Source organism: Theobroma cacao, chromosome 1 (assembly GCF_053813885.1).
Source record: "Theobroma cacao isolate CCN51 chromosome 1, ASM5381388v1, whole genome shotgun sequence".
Lineage (NCBI taxonomy): Eukaryota > Viridiplantae > Streptophyta > Magnoliopsida > Malvales > Malvaceae > Theobroma > Theobroma cacao.
Window position 1 is genome coordinate 11,719,462 of NC_142639.1, and position 16,943 is coordinate 11,736,404.

The window sequence follows — 16,943 nt, forward strand, 5'->3', positions numbered from 1 at the left end:
TAAACTCATTTTTCATAAAATCACAAAAATGAATTAAAATTCACTTCAGATAATCAAGATGATGATAAGGTTACTCACTATTTCATGAGTCAAACTTTAAGTACTCCGATTTTTGATCCTCGGATACTATCTCTTTACTTTTGCCAGAATGCTCACTACTTAGACATAATGCACAATAAGCCATTTACTACATTTGTGCTAAATTGTTATAAAACCAATTCAGGCTTTATACTAATGCATGAAATGGAATGCAAATTGTTCGGATTATCGTCTAAACATGGTGTTCTACACAAATTCAATTGTGTACCTAAATAAAACGGTATTGGCCTAATTCGATCTATCACCCAATTAATTGGCTAATATGTCCAATTTAACTCCAATTAACTCCATTTTTCTTTCAATTCTCCAAACCATCAAACACAACTCAAATAGCATAAAATTTAGCAAAATCATCTTCACATTTTCTCTTGGGAATTTCGACCATGGTGGGTGCATCAACACTATAATTTTTCAAGCTTGATTCTCACACCATAAATCACTAATTTCGAACCAAATCACTTGAAATAAAATCAAAATCATCATCAATATTCTACATGGAGAATTCGGCCAATGATGGGTGATGGGAGGAAGTGAATTTTTCTCGTTAGCTTTTCATACTACACATCACTAACTAACTAAAAATACTAAAATATATTGAAATCTAACCAAATCAAGCATCAAAACCTCCGTCTAAGTGTTCGGCCAGCATGGGATTTATCATGACATCATGTGATTCAACCATGGAAAATAAGAAAAAATGTTTAAGAAAGAGAGATCTCAAGCTTAATTGAGAAATCTTACCTTTTTTTTCACTTGTTTCCTTGAATTTTCACACTTTTTCCTTAAATTTTTCCACCTAGGGTTTTGTTCTTCCTTTTCTTCCTTTGTTCTTGTTTTGGCCGGCCATAAGAATGAGAAATGGGCTGATTTTGTGCTAATTTATAAGGAAAATAATAAAGAAATAAAAGCTTGACACTTGTCACCTTACCATTGGTCCATTTTTAAATTCTTAACTATTAAGCTTTCTTTCTCCACCACATAAAATCCTTCAATTATTCATAATAATATTGGGTAAAATCCATGTGCTGGACAAGTGTGGGGTGGTGTAAAATTATAATTTTGCCCTTAGGGTGACAAAATGACTATTTTACCCTTATGCTCGAAAAAATATCGAAATTAAATTTCTTCACTGCTCAAACTCAAATTATACTCCAAATGATCGATCTTAGTCAAAAATTTCATCCAACACTCACATCTTAACCTCGGGTGGCAAAATGACCATTTTGCCCCTAGGTCATGAAAATTTCAATTTGACTGTAAATCAGTCCTCGAACTCCGAATCACCATTGTAAGTCATTTTGGGATTTTAAAATTCTCAATTTCATCTTAAAATCTCTATTTAGACTAGTTCGAGGCTTAATTCAACTTAATTGTACCATTTGGTACATTGCCGTCCTTTAACGATTTTCAAGGTACCCAAGTAAACAAATATGTATTCTTATGTAAGAATGGCATAATAAATATATTGTAGAGCTGGGCTTGATATACTAACTAAACTAAAGCAAGTAAACATAAAAGTAGCACAAAATAAAAATAACTCGTTAAAATAAACTAATTAGAAAAACTAGTAAAAAAATAACTAAATCTTAATCTAAACTCAAGAACTTAGCTAGCTTTTAATAACAAATATAAGCAAAATAATTCTATAAAATAGAATTATCATCCACATCACCATTCTTACATCAAGGTTATGTATCTATAAATGTCGGCGTTTCACATACACACACATATATTTGATCACATCATATTGAGTATCTTAAATCTCTCAATGATCATACTTCAACATTTTTTCACATTGAAACTTATATACACAATTATGTCATAGCCAAAAGCAACACAATAAGTCAACCTTTAATATAATGCATTGATATAATGTCAAATAGTCTTTCCTTCACCCTAATGCTACATTTCTTTTTTTGCTCAACACCCTAACGCTATTTAGTTTAGAAAATGTCATTTCCCCATTAATGTCTGGTATAACTATAATATCCATAGTCGTAGGTAACATACCAATGTAGCATCCATTCCTTACATTATGACATATAATTAAAAGTCACAAAAGGCACACTACAAATTTTATTAACCTCTTTAGGACTCACAATGAAAAAGCAGGGATCTATTCTTTTACCTTATATATTGGTTGTAAAGCACATATTTTCTTCATTAAAATGCATTGAATTCCATCATTACACTTGCTCACATTCATTAAGGAAGTAATTTGACAACTAATTCTAGATTAACAATTAATAGATTCTAATTAGAGCTATCCAAAAGTCAGATCGCCAACTCAAGTCCTTTGACTTGGTTCGGCAGAATAGAGACACGCCATTTCTTCCTTAAAATGCATTGAATTCATTACACTCCTTTGTAGAAATTTGCCATTTCTTCCTTAAAATGCATTAAATTCCGTCATTACACTTGCATCACATTAACTAAGGAAAGAATTGGACAACTAATTCTAGATTAAAAATTCATTAGATTTTAATTAGAGGTGTCCAAAAGTCAGACCGCCAATTTAAGCCCTTTGACTTGGTCCAATAGAATTAAGAGACAAAACAATTAGGTTTGGGTATTATTACCTTATTATACTTATCAAGTTAAAAAAAAAAAACCTTTTAAATAGTTATTTAAGATTATTTAAATAAAGATAAAATAATCTTTTACTACTAATATTATTGGTAGATAAACGTGTCACTTATATACGTTTAAATATGATAATATAATTAATTAAACGTGCCATAAATGTGTTAATCATGTAGATACCATTAAGACACAAAACAAAATAAGAATAAATTCAAACATATTCTACTAAAATCAATAATAAACCGCATGCAATAAACAAGTCTTTTAAAAACCTAAAGATAGTCGCGTAGAAGGCTAGGGCATGTCCTAATCACCAAACGTTGGAAGAAAAAGACAAATTGAGTCTGAGACATGAGAGCGGCAGTGCAAAATAACGTACGACAATCCCGCTTTGTCATTGCTCTGAACACTCTCCTTTTACAACTCAAACTCTTAAAAGCAGTATCAGAGTCATAAGAGAAACATATCACCGAGAGATTTCAATGTCACTATTTCTTTCTGTCAAGTCTCTCTCTCTTTCTATCTCTCTCCCTCTCTGAAGAAATGGCCAACGTCCCAGAAGAATCCCCATTGGGAGGCCCATCAGCTAGAGGAGCGGGTTCGAGTGCGGCGGCTCCAACCAACAACCCTTCTTCTGCTCCTCATGATGGAAACCTCTCTGAGATCACTCGTTTGATTCGAGGGCTTAATTCTGAAAAAACCCGAAAGGAGTCTCTTGACCTTCTTTGCAAGGTATTATCAGCTTTCTTTCTTTTTCTTATCCTTTGCAATTATCTGTTTGGCTACGGGGAATAAGAGACATGATCAAATACGACAAAAACCATAGAAAAAGTTAGAACGTGTCTGCTTTTTCAACCATGAAAGAAAAAATCTTAAAAGAGTATACAATTGTTTTATTTTACTGTTTTGATATATTCTTTATAATCTGCTTAATTTGGGGCCAGTATTATGTCGGGAGCAGTTTTTGTTTAATACTATTAATGTAGATCCTCATTTTATGAAAGAATCTGATCCATAGCAAAGGCTTTATTGTTTTCTTTTATATTTTCTGTGTTTATAGAGAATGAAAGGTAATGGGGTTCTCAGCAGATCATAAGTTTTACCTTATGTTTTTACACCTCCTGCTATAAGTTGAAAATTAAACTACTATAAACTTCAAAGTAAAAAAGCAATGATGGATTGATGGTAATTGTTTTTAAATTTTGTTTGACAAGATTTTATAGTGAAATTATTGAAGTCGATCAACTATGAAGTGAATCATCGGGCTTTCAGGTTAAGGTGGTATTAAGTAGAAAGCTAGGAGAAAGAGTTGAAACATCCTGATTATGTTTTGAATTTGAACTAACACAGTATTGCTATGTACAATGTAAGGATTTTTTATTGTCATGCAGCAGGGGAATTAGATATTGTTATTATTGCTTATTATTAACCATGTTTCTTATACGTAAAATCTTTTAAAAGGAAAACACAAAATTGCAAATAGATCATTTTTTGACTCTTGACTTCGAAATTTGTAGTTATCACAAAGACACTGGTTTAATATTAGATTTTAGAAGCATGTTAGTGTGATAATTAAGTTGCTCCTAGATAAAGCCTTTCGTTAAACCTCAATTTCAAGATAAAATTTTAAGCATATTGCAGATATTCTAGAAGATAACATGTTGCTTTCAATCAATGTTATGTTTTTGAAGGGTTTTTCCAAGAAAATAATTGATAAAAGTAATAAGCCATGGTCTAAAATTCTATAAAATATTACTTATTAGAGAATAATTTAAGAAAATTCAATGTAAACATTGTGAAGATTGAAAAGGGGTAGAGCTAGAAAACTTATTCAAGGGATCCAAAGGACATAAACAAACTGGCATGCACAGATATATAGCAATTGGACGAATAAAATGACATTCTAAATTCTCAATGTAATTATGAGATTATACCCACATAGATGCGGACATACAGACAAATACATATTATAGTCCGACTTTCTTTTGGACGCTTAATGAACATCTTACAAGGTACCACCATGCCTGTATTGGGTTCTCGAAAACTTGAAATTTGAGAGAGATTAGTTCCAATGAAGCTGGTCGATTTGGATATTTCCTTTTTCCTTTGGATAAATTGAGTTGAATATTTCTTCTAATGTCTTATTCTGTCAAAAGTAGATCTCATATCTATTAGATATAAGCCTTTCTAGTAATGAGCATTGAATTTGCTGGATTGGCTCATTTTTAGTACATAAGTTTAGAATTTTTTTTTATATATAAAATGCCACCATTTTTTTTGTATTTAACAATGAAAACACTTTGTCAGATGATTTTGGAACGTAACTAATTCATCAATCATTTTTAATTTTTTCTTTTCTCCCCAGAATTATTTGAAAGTTTGTGACGATTTGGCAATCTTGTTATGGAATTCTTTCGGTACCATGAGAGCACTTGTAGAGGTAGGTCTTGCTATTTCATTTCTCTAGTGTCTCTCAGTTAGGACGTTTCATGTGTCTCTTTAAAATTTTCGTGCTGTTATTTTACCCATTGTACTAATCAGTATTCATGGATTTGAAAGGTTTATTGATAGATACAATGCCCACACCTATTCAATACTATATGATTATTTACCTTTCTATGATTCAGGAAGTAACTTCAGTTTACCGTCCACTATCATCCACCAGCCTTTCAGAAAGGGTAGCAGCTCAAGTTTGCAATGCTATTGCGCTTCTTCAGGTGTAGATCATTATACTGACCTCTTCTAGTTTTGTTTATTATTGGTCCCCTTTTATTCTCCTTGCTCATGTCTCTCCTATGTCACTTTGATTATTAACCTCGACTCTTCAATAGTTTTTGTCAAGGAAATTCAAAGGCTAACGTTTAAAATTTCACCAATACATATCCTTTTCGGTTTCAGATGTTATTTAGGTTTCTTATATATGTTCTTTTCCGGTTCATAGTAAAGTTATCATATATATATACGATAATGTTAAGCATTTTATATATTTTTAAGCAAAGACTGGAGCTAAGAATCTCAAAGGTGATTCTGAGGTGATAACAAACCTTCTTGTCATGAATCGGATATTCTTCATTCATATCTGTTATGGACAATTTGAGGGGGCATATTTCTTGAGACATCTAGATGCAAATATATATTGCTGAGAGATTTTGAGTGCTTAGTCTCAGTATTCATTTTAAAGGAAAGAATCACATGCCAGACAGGTTTTTTTTTTTTTTTTTGGTTTGGCCTGTATCGATCGATATACCTATAAATTTTTAGATTATGTCAATTTTCATTTCTTTGAAAATCTTAATGACCTCAATTATGTTAATTGATCTCTTTCCAGGCTGTAGCTGCTCACCCCGAAACAAGGATGCCATTTGTCAAAGGTAACTTTATTATAATTATCCAAATATGCGAATACATTATGAACTTCATCTAGCAAATCTTCAAATTCAGTAGGTTTTTGCTCCAACCGTATAATCAGAAAGAGTGAGGGTGACTTTTCTAAAAGAAGCTCTTTGTACCAGCGTGCCTTGTTGTGATCCAATAATTAGGAAATTTTCTTTTGATGCAATAGGAGTACAAATACCATATATAATTTTGTTGGTTGCATTTTGGGTGTATAAAAAACTGTTCTAATTTAAATATCCTTGGCAGCTTACATACCAGTCTATCTTCAGGCCTTCCTGAACACTATGAACCGTGAAAAGCCCTATGATTCTCTAAGGCTTAGCAGCTTAGTTGTCATCGGTTCCCTAGTGAAGGTAATCTTACCTCATATCATCTGCTGTTCTCTTATATGGTTCCATTTCTGGCACAACTCTTATCTTTGGTTTGAAATTTTGAATATATTTACAGCACCCAGGATAAGTACATGATCTTTAGAGCTCATGGAGTTTAATTAAATTTTCCTTAGTTGGCATTATTTTACTTTCTTCAGATTTATGTTTATCAGGCTTTCAATTTATGCAGGTTGATGATGCAGAAGTGGTTGATTTCCTTCTTGTTTCTCAAACATTTCCTAGTTGCCTGCGCTGCATGGAGGTTGGCAGCACATTATCAAAAACAGTGAGTGACTGGACTTTCCACAACTAGATTTATTTGTTTACATTATTATTAATTACAATTAATCTTCAATATTTCCATCCTAAATTATTTTACATAAGATTTTGTCTTTGGGTTCTAATAAGTTTTTCATCTTTTAATAGATTTAAAGTAAATACATTTCCTAGAATTTAGTTATATGCATTATATATCTTGATCAAAATATCAAGAACATAGGATATGAGGCAAGTAAAAATTTTAGAGTTTGAAAGCATGGCCAAGAAAACTGGGAAAATGGCAAAAATGAATCAAACAACATACCTAGTGGCTTAAGTTTTAAGAAAGAAATATTTTTGATTGAGAGAGTTACATTAATTTTGACATTATTTTCAGGCCCCTTCGGAAAAAAGTACTTTCTGGCATGACAATTATTGAGAGGGAAAACCTCTGAGCAGTTTGAAAAGTCATTAGGACTCTTTATTGTTCTCCTATGATCATGTATGGTTAAAATACGTAGCACATTTGTTGAAATCTCACAAAAATTTACTAGGGACCTTTGAAATTTCTGTTTACTGTGTGCATTATTATGCCACACTTTCACTGTAAAAATCAGAACAGTAAATTTTTCTATAAGAAGCGCCAGGATACCTTAGCCATGACAATGAGCTTAAGAAGGACCTTCGGAATAAAACCAAAGAGTTAAGGACCTCACTTGGTATGGCATTACTACACCTTGGCATGCATGCTTCTTAGCTATACTCCTCATGCTAGCTGCTAATGTAGCGGACTCGACAGGTTGCCACATTTATAATTCACAGGATTTTACTAAATGAGCAAGGGCTGCACTATTGTTTGGTTCCTGCGGATCGATTTTTCGCGCTAAACAATGCATTGGCAATAATGGTTGAAAGGCTTGGTGAAGAAGAAGAAGGGCATCGCCCACGACTGCTAAGAAACATCATTTCTTGTTATCTCAGGCTGTCAGACAACGACAGGTTAGCTAAATACATTGTCCTTGTTAACTATCTTTCAATAATTTACCTGTCCAGCCTCTAATGGTTTGAAACTTTTTTTTGTTTCAAAATGTAGGGCACGTGCCTATTTCTCAGGTTACATTCCTCCCAAGTTAGTAGATGACACATATATTGGTATCCTTGAAGTAAGTCCTTTAGAAACGTATCGTGAAATTTCCAACACAAGTCTTACAATTGAATCAGATTTTTATCCAAACTTGTTCTTAATTAAAATCTTTAATTGCAATTAAGCCAGAAAAAATTTGCCTTTACATAATTAATTAATTCCTCATGCTAATTTCCTTTCCAGCGTGACCAGGTAGCCCATAGTAATCTACAAAAATTGATTTCCAAATTAAAAGCCAGCCAGAGGTCTAGAACACAACCAACCGGCCACTTATCGGGGCCTTTATGATGGAGAATGCAGTTACCTTGTTCAGGCTGGCCAAGGCATCATTGGGAGCATACGACACAAGTTTTAGATTTACTGTGTTGCATAGACATGCACCTTTGCATGAATGTAGACTAAATATAAGCCCGTACCGGCTGCTTGTACCTCACCTCCATAGGCTATGGGCGTTGCTTCTCAAATGCCCAATCTGGAGAGATGCTAGGCATATCTACATAAGTACCCCGATAATTATCAGTCTAGAGTATTACATGCCAATTTGCTCGACCTCGCTCTTTCCATGACCCCTTTGTGTACATTCGTTACTCACATTTTATATACATTGCAGGCATCGTTGAGGTTAGACCTCAGACTAATGTCTTCTAAAATGCGGTTTGTGGTTGTCTAGACATTTTCCCCACAAAGCAAAATGCTTTTTCCTTCTGTTTTCCCGTAAATATTTTCTCAAAGAAATTTTATTTTTGGTATTTGACCAATCTATTTGTATCTTTCAAAAGTTTTAAAGAAAAATTACAACACTCGTGATATAGCAGAAGCAACTTTTCTCGTATTATTGAACTAAAAACAACATCTACAAACCACGTTTATTAAGATAAGTTCGTTAATCATTTCATAATACATTCTTCTAATATAAGAGGAAGAACAAAGCCATACGACCACTGGATGCAGGAAAGAATTTCAGATGCATGGACCAATCAAAACTAGGATACAGTGCAGACAAGAACCAACAAAACAATACAAACTTGAGAGGGAAAAAAAATGGCTCTCAATCTTTACAAAGTTAATTATACTCATCTACTTTTGGAGGTATTGAAAGATTCCTTTCCAACATAAAGGATAAATCATGCATTTGTGACATCAGTATCTCTATATCATCTGTTTTTGACCCTGTTGTTGCACTGGAAAAACCTCCATTTTTTGCAACTTCAGCATTACTACCACCTCTTACACTTGCATCTGCCATCCTGAAACATGCGAAAGCAAATATAAGAAATTTCTCCCTAGGTTCTGTCTGTCTCTCATGTGAGAGGGGAGCTTGGATTTTACATGACCTTAGCCAGGAAGAAAACAAGATCGAGTAGTTTCTATGGACTAATATGCAAGCAGTAGAACAGAAGCATTTAAGACTATCCCCACAGATCCAAAACAGGTTTTTCACAAAAGAAGCCCAAGAGGTTCTCAATCTCAAAAATTGGATGAAAAATATAAATAAATTCCCAAGGTCAAAACAACAAAAGTACTCTGGAGAGATCTGGCATAGCACAGAATAGTCAATCTACAATTTGAAAATTCTTCCGGCAAAAGTGAAAAAGCATCTTGGCAATAAGCATAGATGATATGGCCACTTATATCCCCCGTATGGATGAAGTCACAAATAACAAGATACCCATAAAGTTTAGTCTTAACCTAACTAATCTTTTTCATCCAAATTCTGCTAATCAAAAAGTACCTCTTTTTGGATGGGGATGGACTACAAATTAGGTTTCAGCACAGTTTTTCTTTGTTTTAAAATAAGTCTTGATCAAATGTAAAATCTTGGATGTAAAATATCATCCACTCGTTAGCATAAATCAGACATACTAGTGTGCCTATTACAGGCAACCAAGTTCAACCAACTTATGAATATAGATGACTTTAAACACAATTGCTTGCATTCAATTAAGCCTCCTTATTTGCAGCAATACTATGATATTTTAAGAACTCCACCCTGACAGGGGCAATAGCTGCGACTATCCTCCAAAAATAAATTAGATTTATTTATTTCATATGAAACAAGTATCCTCCATCCTAAGCCAGAACACCAGACCAGTATCCCTCCATATGAGCAAACAAATTTTCCCTAATGTCCTAAGCCCTGCAAGCATCTCCAAGTTGCATAGGTGCAATTATTTTTCTTTTCAAAAAATGCATTGTACAATACACAGAGGAGTATAACAGCCTTGTAAAGAAGCCCCTCATCCAAGCTATCAGATAGCATTAATAAATATGCACTCTAACCCTACTCTACTTTCACAAATTAAAAATGGTTACTGACATCAGTCTATTAGCAAGAAACTCAGAAAGCAGTAATAAGTGGTAAGTCTTTTCCTAATTCAGCTATCATTCAACTTGATCTCTGGAGCTCCACCTGTTTTATCTTTGTTTGATCTTCCCACTATATTCTCTCAAGTAATTCCAATAACAACAAAATAATTGACTAAAAACTGAAAAATGCAAATACGGTAATGAAGTAGAATATCTAAGCACCAAGTCATAAAAAAGGTAATAGACAAGAATTGGGATACGGTTAGCACGATGCTTTAAAATTTCAGTTCAGTTAGAAGGAAATTGACAGAACAAGCACACACACCTGTTTGAAACGGGAGCTTCCGTAGAGCCATTTTGATTGCTGAATGACCTTGAAAAGAGATCAGGTTGAGATAAATTACCAGAATTATTATCATGTGAATTGCTATCCATACTGAAGAAATGTATTTCTGAAGTTCCAATAGAAGGCTTCTCATGATTGACAGTATGTTTGAAAGAAATACTTGAAGGATCATTTGCACTAATTGAGCTAGTAAAATCATTCCAAGCAGCAGACAAGTCATCATTATCATCAATTGTTATTTTATCAGGTCTAGCAGCTTGTTTTGAAGGATCACTAAAAGCATCTTGCATAGTAGTTGAGCTTTTAAAATCATTCCACTCACGAAAAGAATTGTCTGATTTGTCAACATTTTTTCTATCAGGTGCCTTGTTGTTGCCAGTTAGCCATTGATCATCTGGAAACCAATCAACGTTCATTGAAGGAGAATTATGCATACTCTGAGCTGCTCCAGAATCCATAACATCAATAGTTGCATCAAAATTTTCAGCTTGACAAGTTACCTTTGAGGTAGAATTACTCCATAGATCATCCTGAAACCAATTGTTTGTGCTGGAAACATTGGAGCCATCTTTCACTTTTCCATCAACAAAATCTTTTCCTGATGCAAAGACAGTATCCATGTGATCAGAAAGATCAATTGAAGAACCCACTAAAGGATCAAATGATTTGGAACTGTCATTATGATTTGTAGAACTAGCAGATTGAAAGTCAGTGTCCCATCCTGAAAAAGGGTCACTGCTCTTCTCTTCAGTAGAACTGGAACAGTTAGCTGGTTCTTTCCAAGAACTTATCGAAGAACCCCAGGCATTTGAGCCTTTAAAATCATTCCAAGCCCCAAATGAATCATCATCTTCATCATTGGTTCCATCATCCACTGCCTTGTTGCTACTTGTTGGCCATTGATCATCTTCAATTCCATTTACACTCACGGGAGATTTTGTATTTCCTAACATCCCATCATCCTTATTACCTACATTCAAATCAGATTGCTCAGCATGATGAACAGTCCCTGAGGTGGAATTACTCCATAGATCATCTTGAAACCAATTAGTGTGGGATGAAGTTCTGTTATCTACTGCTTTTCCATGAAATGAGTCTTTTCCTGTTCCAAAGACACTGTCCGTGTGAGTAGAAAGGTCAGCAGAAGAGCCAGCAAAATTATCAAAAGATTTGGATACCTCATGCTGAGTTTCAAAAGCAGTAGATTCAGAGCCAGGCCCCCATCCAGAAAAAGAATCATGAACTTTTTCATTCATCGACTTCATACCATCAGTAGTCTGGTCCCAATAAGTTTTAGCAGCATCTGGTGCACTGGCGGAACCCTTAAAATCATTCCAAGCATCAAAGGAATCATCATCATCATCATCAGGAGTTCTTTTATTGGGGGTATTGTTGCCAATGATTTGTCCTTGATCACCTTGAACCCAGTCAACATTCGCAGAAGAAGAAATATTTGCTTGGTCTATTCTCACCCCTGAAGTGGAATTACTCTGCATATCATCACGAAACGAGTTGTTTGTTTGGGATTTGGAAGAAGATTGATTATCATCTTCTTTTCCATCAAACAAATTGTTAACCTGTCCAGAGACCATGTCCACATGGGCAGAAAGATCTTTTGAGGAACCCACAAAAGGATCAGACGATTGGGAGCTAATAGCATAATGATCTGTTCTAGAATCAGCAGACTGAAAGTCAGCCTGCCAACCAGAAACAGAACCACTACTCTTAGAAACCTGATTCTCAAACAAACTAAGGTTTTGACGAGATTGAAACTCACTACCAGTAGAATCAATCTCTTCCTTTAGGGGCAATGTCCCTTGGGTTGGTATTGAAACAGAATCTCCTTTCCTTTCAGCTAAAAAATCATCATCAAGATCAAGTCCAGCCAAATTCAAATGATTATTCTTTCCCAAACTAGATTCAAAACTCTCCGGTTCGGCATCATTCCACCTGATCTCTAAATCTAAAAGATCAGATAATCGAAACTCCTGTCGCGGTCCTCTGTTCCATTCATTCCCTTCTAAAGACTCTCCCACCGTTTCCTACAACACCCAGTTTCTATTTTGTTAAGACTTTTCAAACAGCAACTAACGGCCCTAATTTTGATTTATAATAATATAAAACTTGAACAGATAAACAAGAAAGAGAGTGACTTACAGATCCATCTAAGTTGAGAGAGCGGAGGAACCAGCGGTAACCGGAAGTGGACTTGAATTTGATGGGCTGAGGGGGCGTCTCACTATTGGACTGGCATTTTCCGCAGAAAATGCAAAAGAGGGAGTCGGGGCCTCGGAGGAGATGGGCTTTGCAGTGGAGGCAGCGGAAGTGGGGAGAGTCGGAGATTAAGTGAGGGAGGGAAGGGAGATTGGGGAGCGATGAGTCGTTTGGATCGTAGGAAGGGACGTTGGCTTGTTTGCGGAGTGCGATCTGGAGTTGGGTTATTAGATCCTTCGGGATTTCAACCGCCATTTTTTGCTTTACGCTTTCATCCATCTCATCGTTTTGCATTTGCAAGAGGGTGAGGGGCGGAGGGGGCTCTTTGGGTTCCTTGTAAACGGCGTCGTTTTGTATCTAGCTTCGCTTCCGGGTCTTTTGGAAACGCACCGTTTCCCTCGCTAGTAAAACAGCGCATCAGGTTTAGTAACAAATACAAATGTGTTTTACTATCACACCTTTTATTAAACTATTGAGCATATTGATACATTATTTCAAAATAAATATTGAAAGCAACTATCGAATAAACCATGCAATATGTGACTAAACGAAATAGTTACTGATAAAATAAGATTTTTTTCAATAATTAATTTTAAATTACAATTTTTCAAAAACAAGTTAGCTATATTTTAATAAAAAAATAATAAAGCTAATAAAATTGTATAATTATATCTCAAACATCATATTACGCGTAACTGTGTATATAGTGGCTTTATTTTGGTTAGTAAGGTAGGCTTAAGTCGGTGCGCGGCCCAAAAGTTTGGAATGTTGGCGGATTTCATGGTGCCACGGGGATGGGGATCGTGAAATTTATTAAATCTTTTTACTTGAACAAGACTGGGCCCATGTAGGCATGGTCCTACGCGTTGTGGCCACTAGCTGGAACAGTTTGCTCACATTGACATTCCTTACATTACAACATCCATATAGTGATTGACAACCCTCTCACAAATTTACGACTGTCAAAAACCGTTTGAATAAAAAAAAAACACTACATAAATCAGTGTCCAGCAAGAAGAAGCAGAGCTAGGATTTGACATTTGCCGACTACCGCATCAATTGATCTCCGAATCCATACAACTGGACCAAATCTTTCTTCGTCTGATTTCCAGTAAGCCCAAAAAAGTGACTTCTCGGAAATAAGAAATGGCAGTGAACCAAGCGGCGGCGTTGAAGGTGGGGTTGGGTCTAATGGGTCTGTGTTTGTTCGGCTACATAGTGGGTCCACCTCTGTACTGGCATTTCATGGAAGGCTTAGCAGCCGTCAGCCATTCCTCCAACACTTGCCCTCCTTGCCTTTGCGATTGCTCTTCTCAGCCTCTCCTCACAATTCCTGAAGGTATTTCCAGATCTGGGCTAGATCGCATTTCTCTCGCTTTTCTTCTTTTCATTTGTATATCGATCTGAAATTTAAATTTATTTTTGTTGTTTCAAAGTGTGTTTATGTGCGTCCTATTCATGCCACATTTATCTACAATTGGTGAATGGAGATCCTGGAATTTCCTTCTTATTCAGCGAATCCACAATTGCTTAATGCCAATGTCTAATTTGTGCTGGATGAGTTTGACATTTATATAACAATCCAATTTTCCTGCCTAGTCTGGATAACATTTGTTAAAGTAACTGTGGCATTTGCCCCAACGTCACAATCTTTTACTTACTACATTTATTCTATGTTGCTTCTGTTATAAATAAATGAGATTTTAATTAGTAAAGCACGATACCTTTGGCTATATGGGTATTGGTCGGTAATGATGCGTATAATTGTTGAAACTTATGCCTGTTTTATGCGTGTTCACATGACTTTGATGTTGTTCTTCACGTTTTTCTTTTTTTTTCTTTCTGGATGGGTTTTTTTATGTTTATTGGTTTCAATTACTAGCATTTTGTGCCCTATTTGCCCTGTGAGATTCCAAGTTTCCGTTGTTATTTTGGTTTTTTCAAAAATTTGCAATTGGCTCTTAGGTGCTGAGTGTATGATCTTTCATATTTTGTTCTCTCTAAAATTTATGCTAATTTTGTGATTCTGTCTTTAATTTGTGCAGGACTGAGCAATGCTTCCTTTGCAGGTCAGTTTCCAGTTTCTATATTAAGGATATATTTATTGGAATATGGGAATAAGTAACGTAAATCAAGAAAAAATTGGTGATTTTTGGTCTGCATAAGCATGAGCATGTAATACTTAGAGCTGTCCAATGTTTGCTTTTCTTCCCATTTCTACTGGTCTATCTAACTGTCATGTATTAGTATTGATCAAAGGGGAGAGAGAGAGAGAGAGAGAGAGAGATGGAGCGAGAGATACATCAGGTTAAGCTTTCCTTTTCCTTGTCTTTTGGTAAAATTCATCTTTGGTCCTCAGCTCAACACCATCTTAGTGAGAGAACAAATGCAAAAGTTTGTTAGGAAAATTAGAGAATGAGGGTATCACTGGGTAAAACACTTGTTTCTTTAAATGTTATGACTTTTGGATCAGCTCTAACTTTATTATGACAGCAGACTGATTCATGATTTCTTGGTTACTGTGTGACCATATTTCTCCCATGACTTTCTTTCAGGTGTCATATTTGCTTTAAGATGTTTTATGCCTTATATATATCATGAACTGAGATCAGTAATTTTCCATAATTTCTCTTATCCTTCTGTCTTTGTGCACTTATTGCTCTCAAGCCACATGAAAAGTGCTGAACATGATGTTTATGCAAATGTAACAATGTTTCTATATGATTGATTCTGAGTGCTGCTATGTAACAGTGGCATGTCCAAGCCATGTTTCTATGTGATTGATTGCAAATGAATAATGTTGTGAAAATTGAACTTTGTTGCTATAGCACCTAAATAAGATCAAGTGGTAAGTCTGGCAGAAAAAGAAAATGCTTTTCTACAGAAATGATTAGACAAACGCAATCCCACTTTCTGCTTTCTTCTTTTACCTTCTTATGTTGTCTAAAGAAGGAGACTAAATTGCAGGTTGACAGTAGGGTGCTTAGAGAAATGTACTATGTGTTATTAATCTTAAGGAACCGTGAGCAATATAAGCTAAAGGAATTGGAGGTGAGAGTATGTATTTTATAAATAAAAGTTCCTATTGAAGCTTAAGAAAGAATTAAGAACGTTTCTTGGACTTAGATTTTGTTCGGATGGTACTGCTATATTCACTCTTAATTTCAATTGAAACTACTTGATAATTGATATTGTGGTAATATGTGATCTATAAGATAATTTGCATATGGATGTGTTATTAAAGGAAGTAATCCTCTCGTATCGCATTGACAAAAGCCACTGCCTTCGTTTAAAGATTTGTACTAATTGCAGAGTAGATGATTTTATTCCATGATGATATTACCTTTTTGGTTTTATGTTTTATATGGACAGTGTCTTGATGGTTAAATTTGAATATTCTGCAGATTGCACGAAGCATGATCCAGAGGTGAGTGAGGATACTGAAAAGAACTTTGCAGATCTTTTGACAGAAGAATTGAAGCTAAGAGAAGCTGAAACTTTGGAAAGTCAGCAACGTGCTGACATGGCACTACTTGAGGCTAAGAAGATAGCATCACAGTATCAAAAGGAAGCAGACAAATGCAATTCGGGTATGGAAACATGTGAAGAAGCAAGGGAGAAAGCTGAAGCTGCACTTGCAGCTCAAAAGAAACTGACAACAATGTGGGAATTGAGAGCTCGTCAAAAAGGATGGAGAGAAGGGGTTACCAACTCTCGTACGCAATCACAGGGTAATGTTCAAGCTGTCTAAATGATCCACCATGGCCTCACAGAAAATTATTAGAAAATGTATTACTTTTTAAACACTGCTCATTGCTCTGCATGTTGATTCTGGTGTATCTTATTGCATTACCGCAAAGGCGGGCCTTACAGTCATAAATTCCAGAGTTTATCCTATAGGCAGTCCCAATTTAGTTCTTATGAATGATCGCAAGTATAGTTATTCTTATTTTTATGTAGCCACTTAAAACAACCACCTTGTTTGTAAAGCCCGAATTTCCCTGCATGTTGGCATTCTGGTGAAAATTGCTCTTGTAAGACCATTTTAAATCGTAGGCACTCTTGTAAGACTCTTAAAAGTGATTATAATTCAGGAGAGAACAAAGAAAAGTTGGACTATGAAACTTGTTTGCTAGTGAAAACTTTGTTATTTAGTACTTGCCGTTGTTTCCTAGTCCTTTTGAGCTGTGAGAATTTTCTCAAGCACTGGTACTTCATTCCAACG

The 16,943-nt window shown here is 35.2% G+C and overlaps 3 protein-coding genes across 4 annotated transcripts; 2 read left to right on the forward strand and 1 right to left on the reverse strand.

The window, feature by feature from the left end:
- The first annotated feature begins 3,070 nt into the window (after positions 1-3,070).
- On the forward strand, positions 3,071-8,391 carry LOC18612308 (uncharacterized). Of its 2 annotated transcripts, XM_007049040.3 has the most exons (9): positions 3,072-3,414; positions 5,048-5,122; positions 5,310-5,399; positions 6,011-6,053; positions 6,325-6,431; positions 6,640-6,735; positions 7,507-7,706; positions 7,801-7,870; positions 8,035-8,391. In XM_007049040.3, exons 1-9 carry the CDS (start codon positions 3,226-3,228, stop codon positions 8,137-8,139), a joined length of 975 nt encoding a protein of 324 aa, XP_007049102.1. In that variant the 5' UTR covers positions 3,072-3,225; the 3' UTR covers positions 8,140-8,391. The 2 variants fall into 2 exon arrangements, with proteins under 2 accessions (XP_088666684.1, XP_007049102.1); XM_088810558.1 differs by lacking the exon at positions 5,048-5,122 and having other exon boundaries at positions 3,071-3,414.
- A 312-nt stretch (positions 8,392-8,703) lies between these two features.
- On the reverse strand, positions 8,704-13,030 carry LOC18612309 (uncharacterized). Its single transcript, XM_007049041.3, has 3 exons — positions 12,662-13,030; positions 10,484-12,546; positions 8,704-9,098 (listed from the first exon to the last, which is right to left on the reverse strand). Exons 1-3 carry the CDS (start codon positions 13,010-13,012, stop codon positions 8,915-8,917), a joined length of 2,598 nt encoding a protein of 865 aa, XP_007049103.3. The 5' UTR covers positions 13,013-13,030; the 3' UTR covers positions 8,704-8,914.
- Positions 13,031-13,725: 695 nt separating this feature from the next.
- On the forward strand, positions 13,726-16,842 carry LOC18612310 (uncharacterized). Its single transcript, XM_007049043.3, has 3 exons — positions 13,726-14,057; positions 14,764-14,787; positions 16,123-16,842. Exons 1-3 carry the CDS (start codon positions 13,865-13,867, stop codon positions 16,467-16,469), a joined length of 564 nt encoding a protein of 187 aa, XP_007049105.1. The 5' UTR covers positions 13,726-13,864; the 3' UTR covers positions 16,470-16,842.
- Positions 16,843-16,943: the final 101 nt, after the last annotated feature.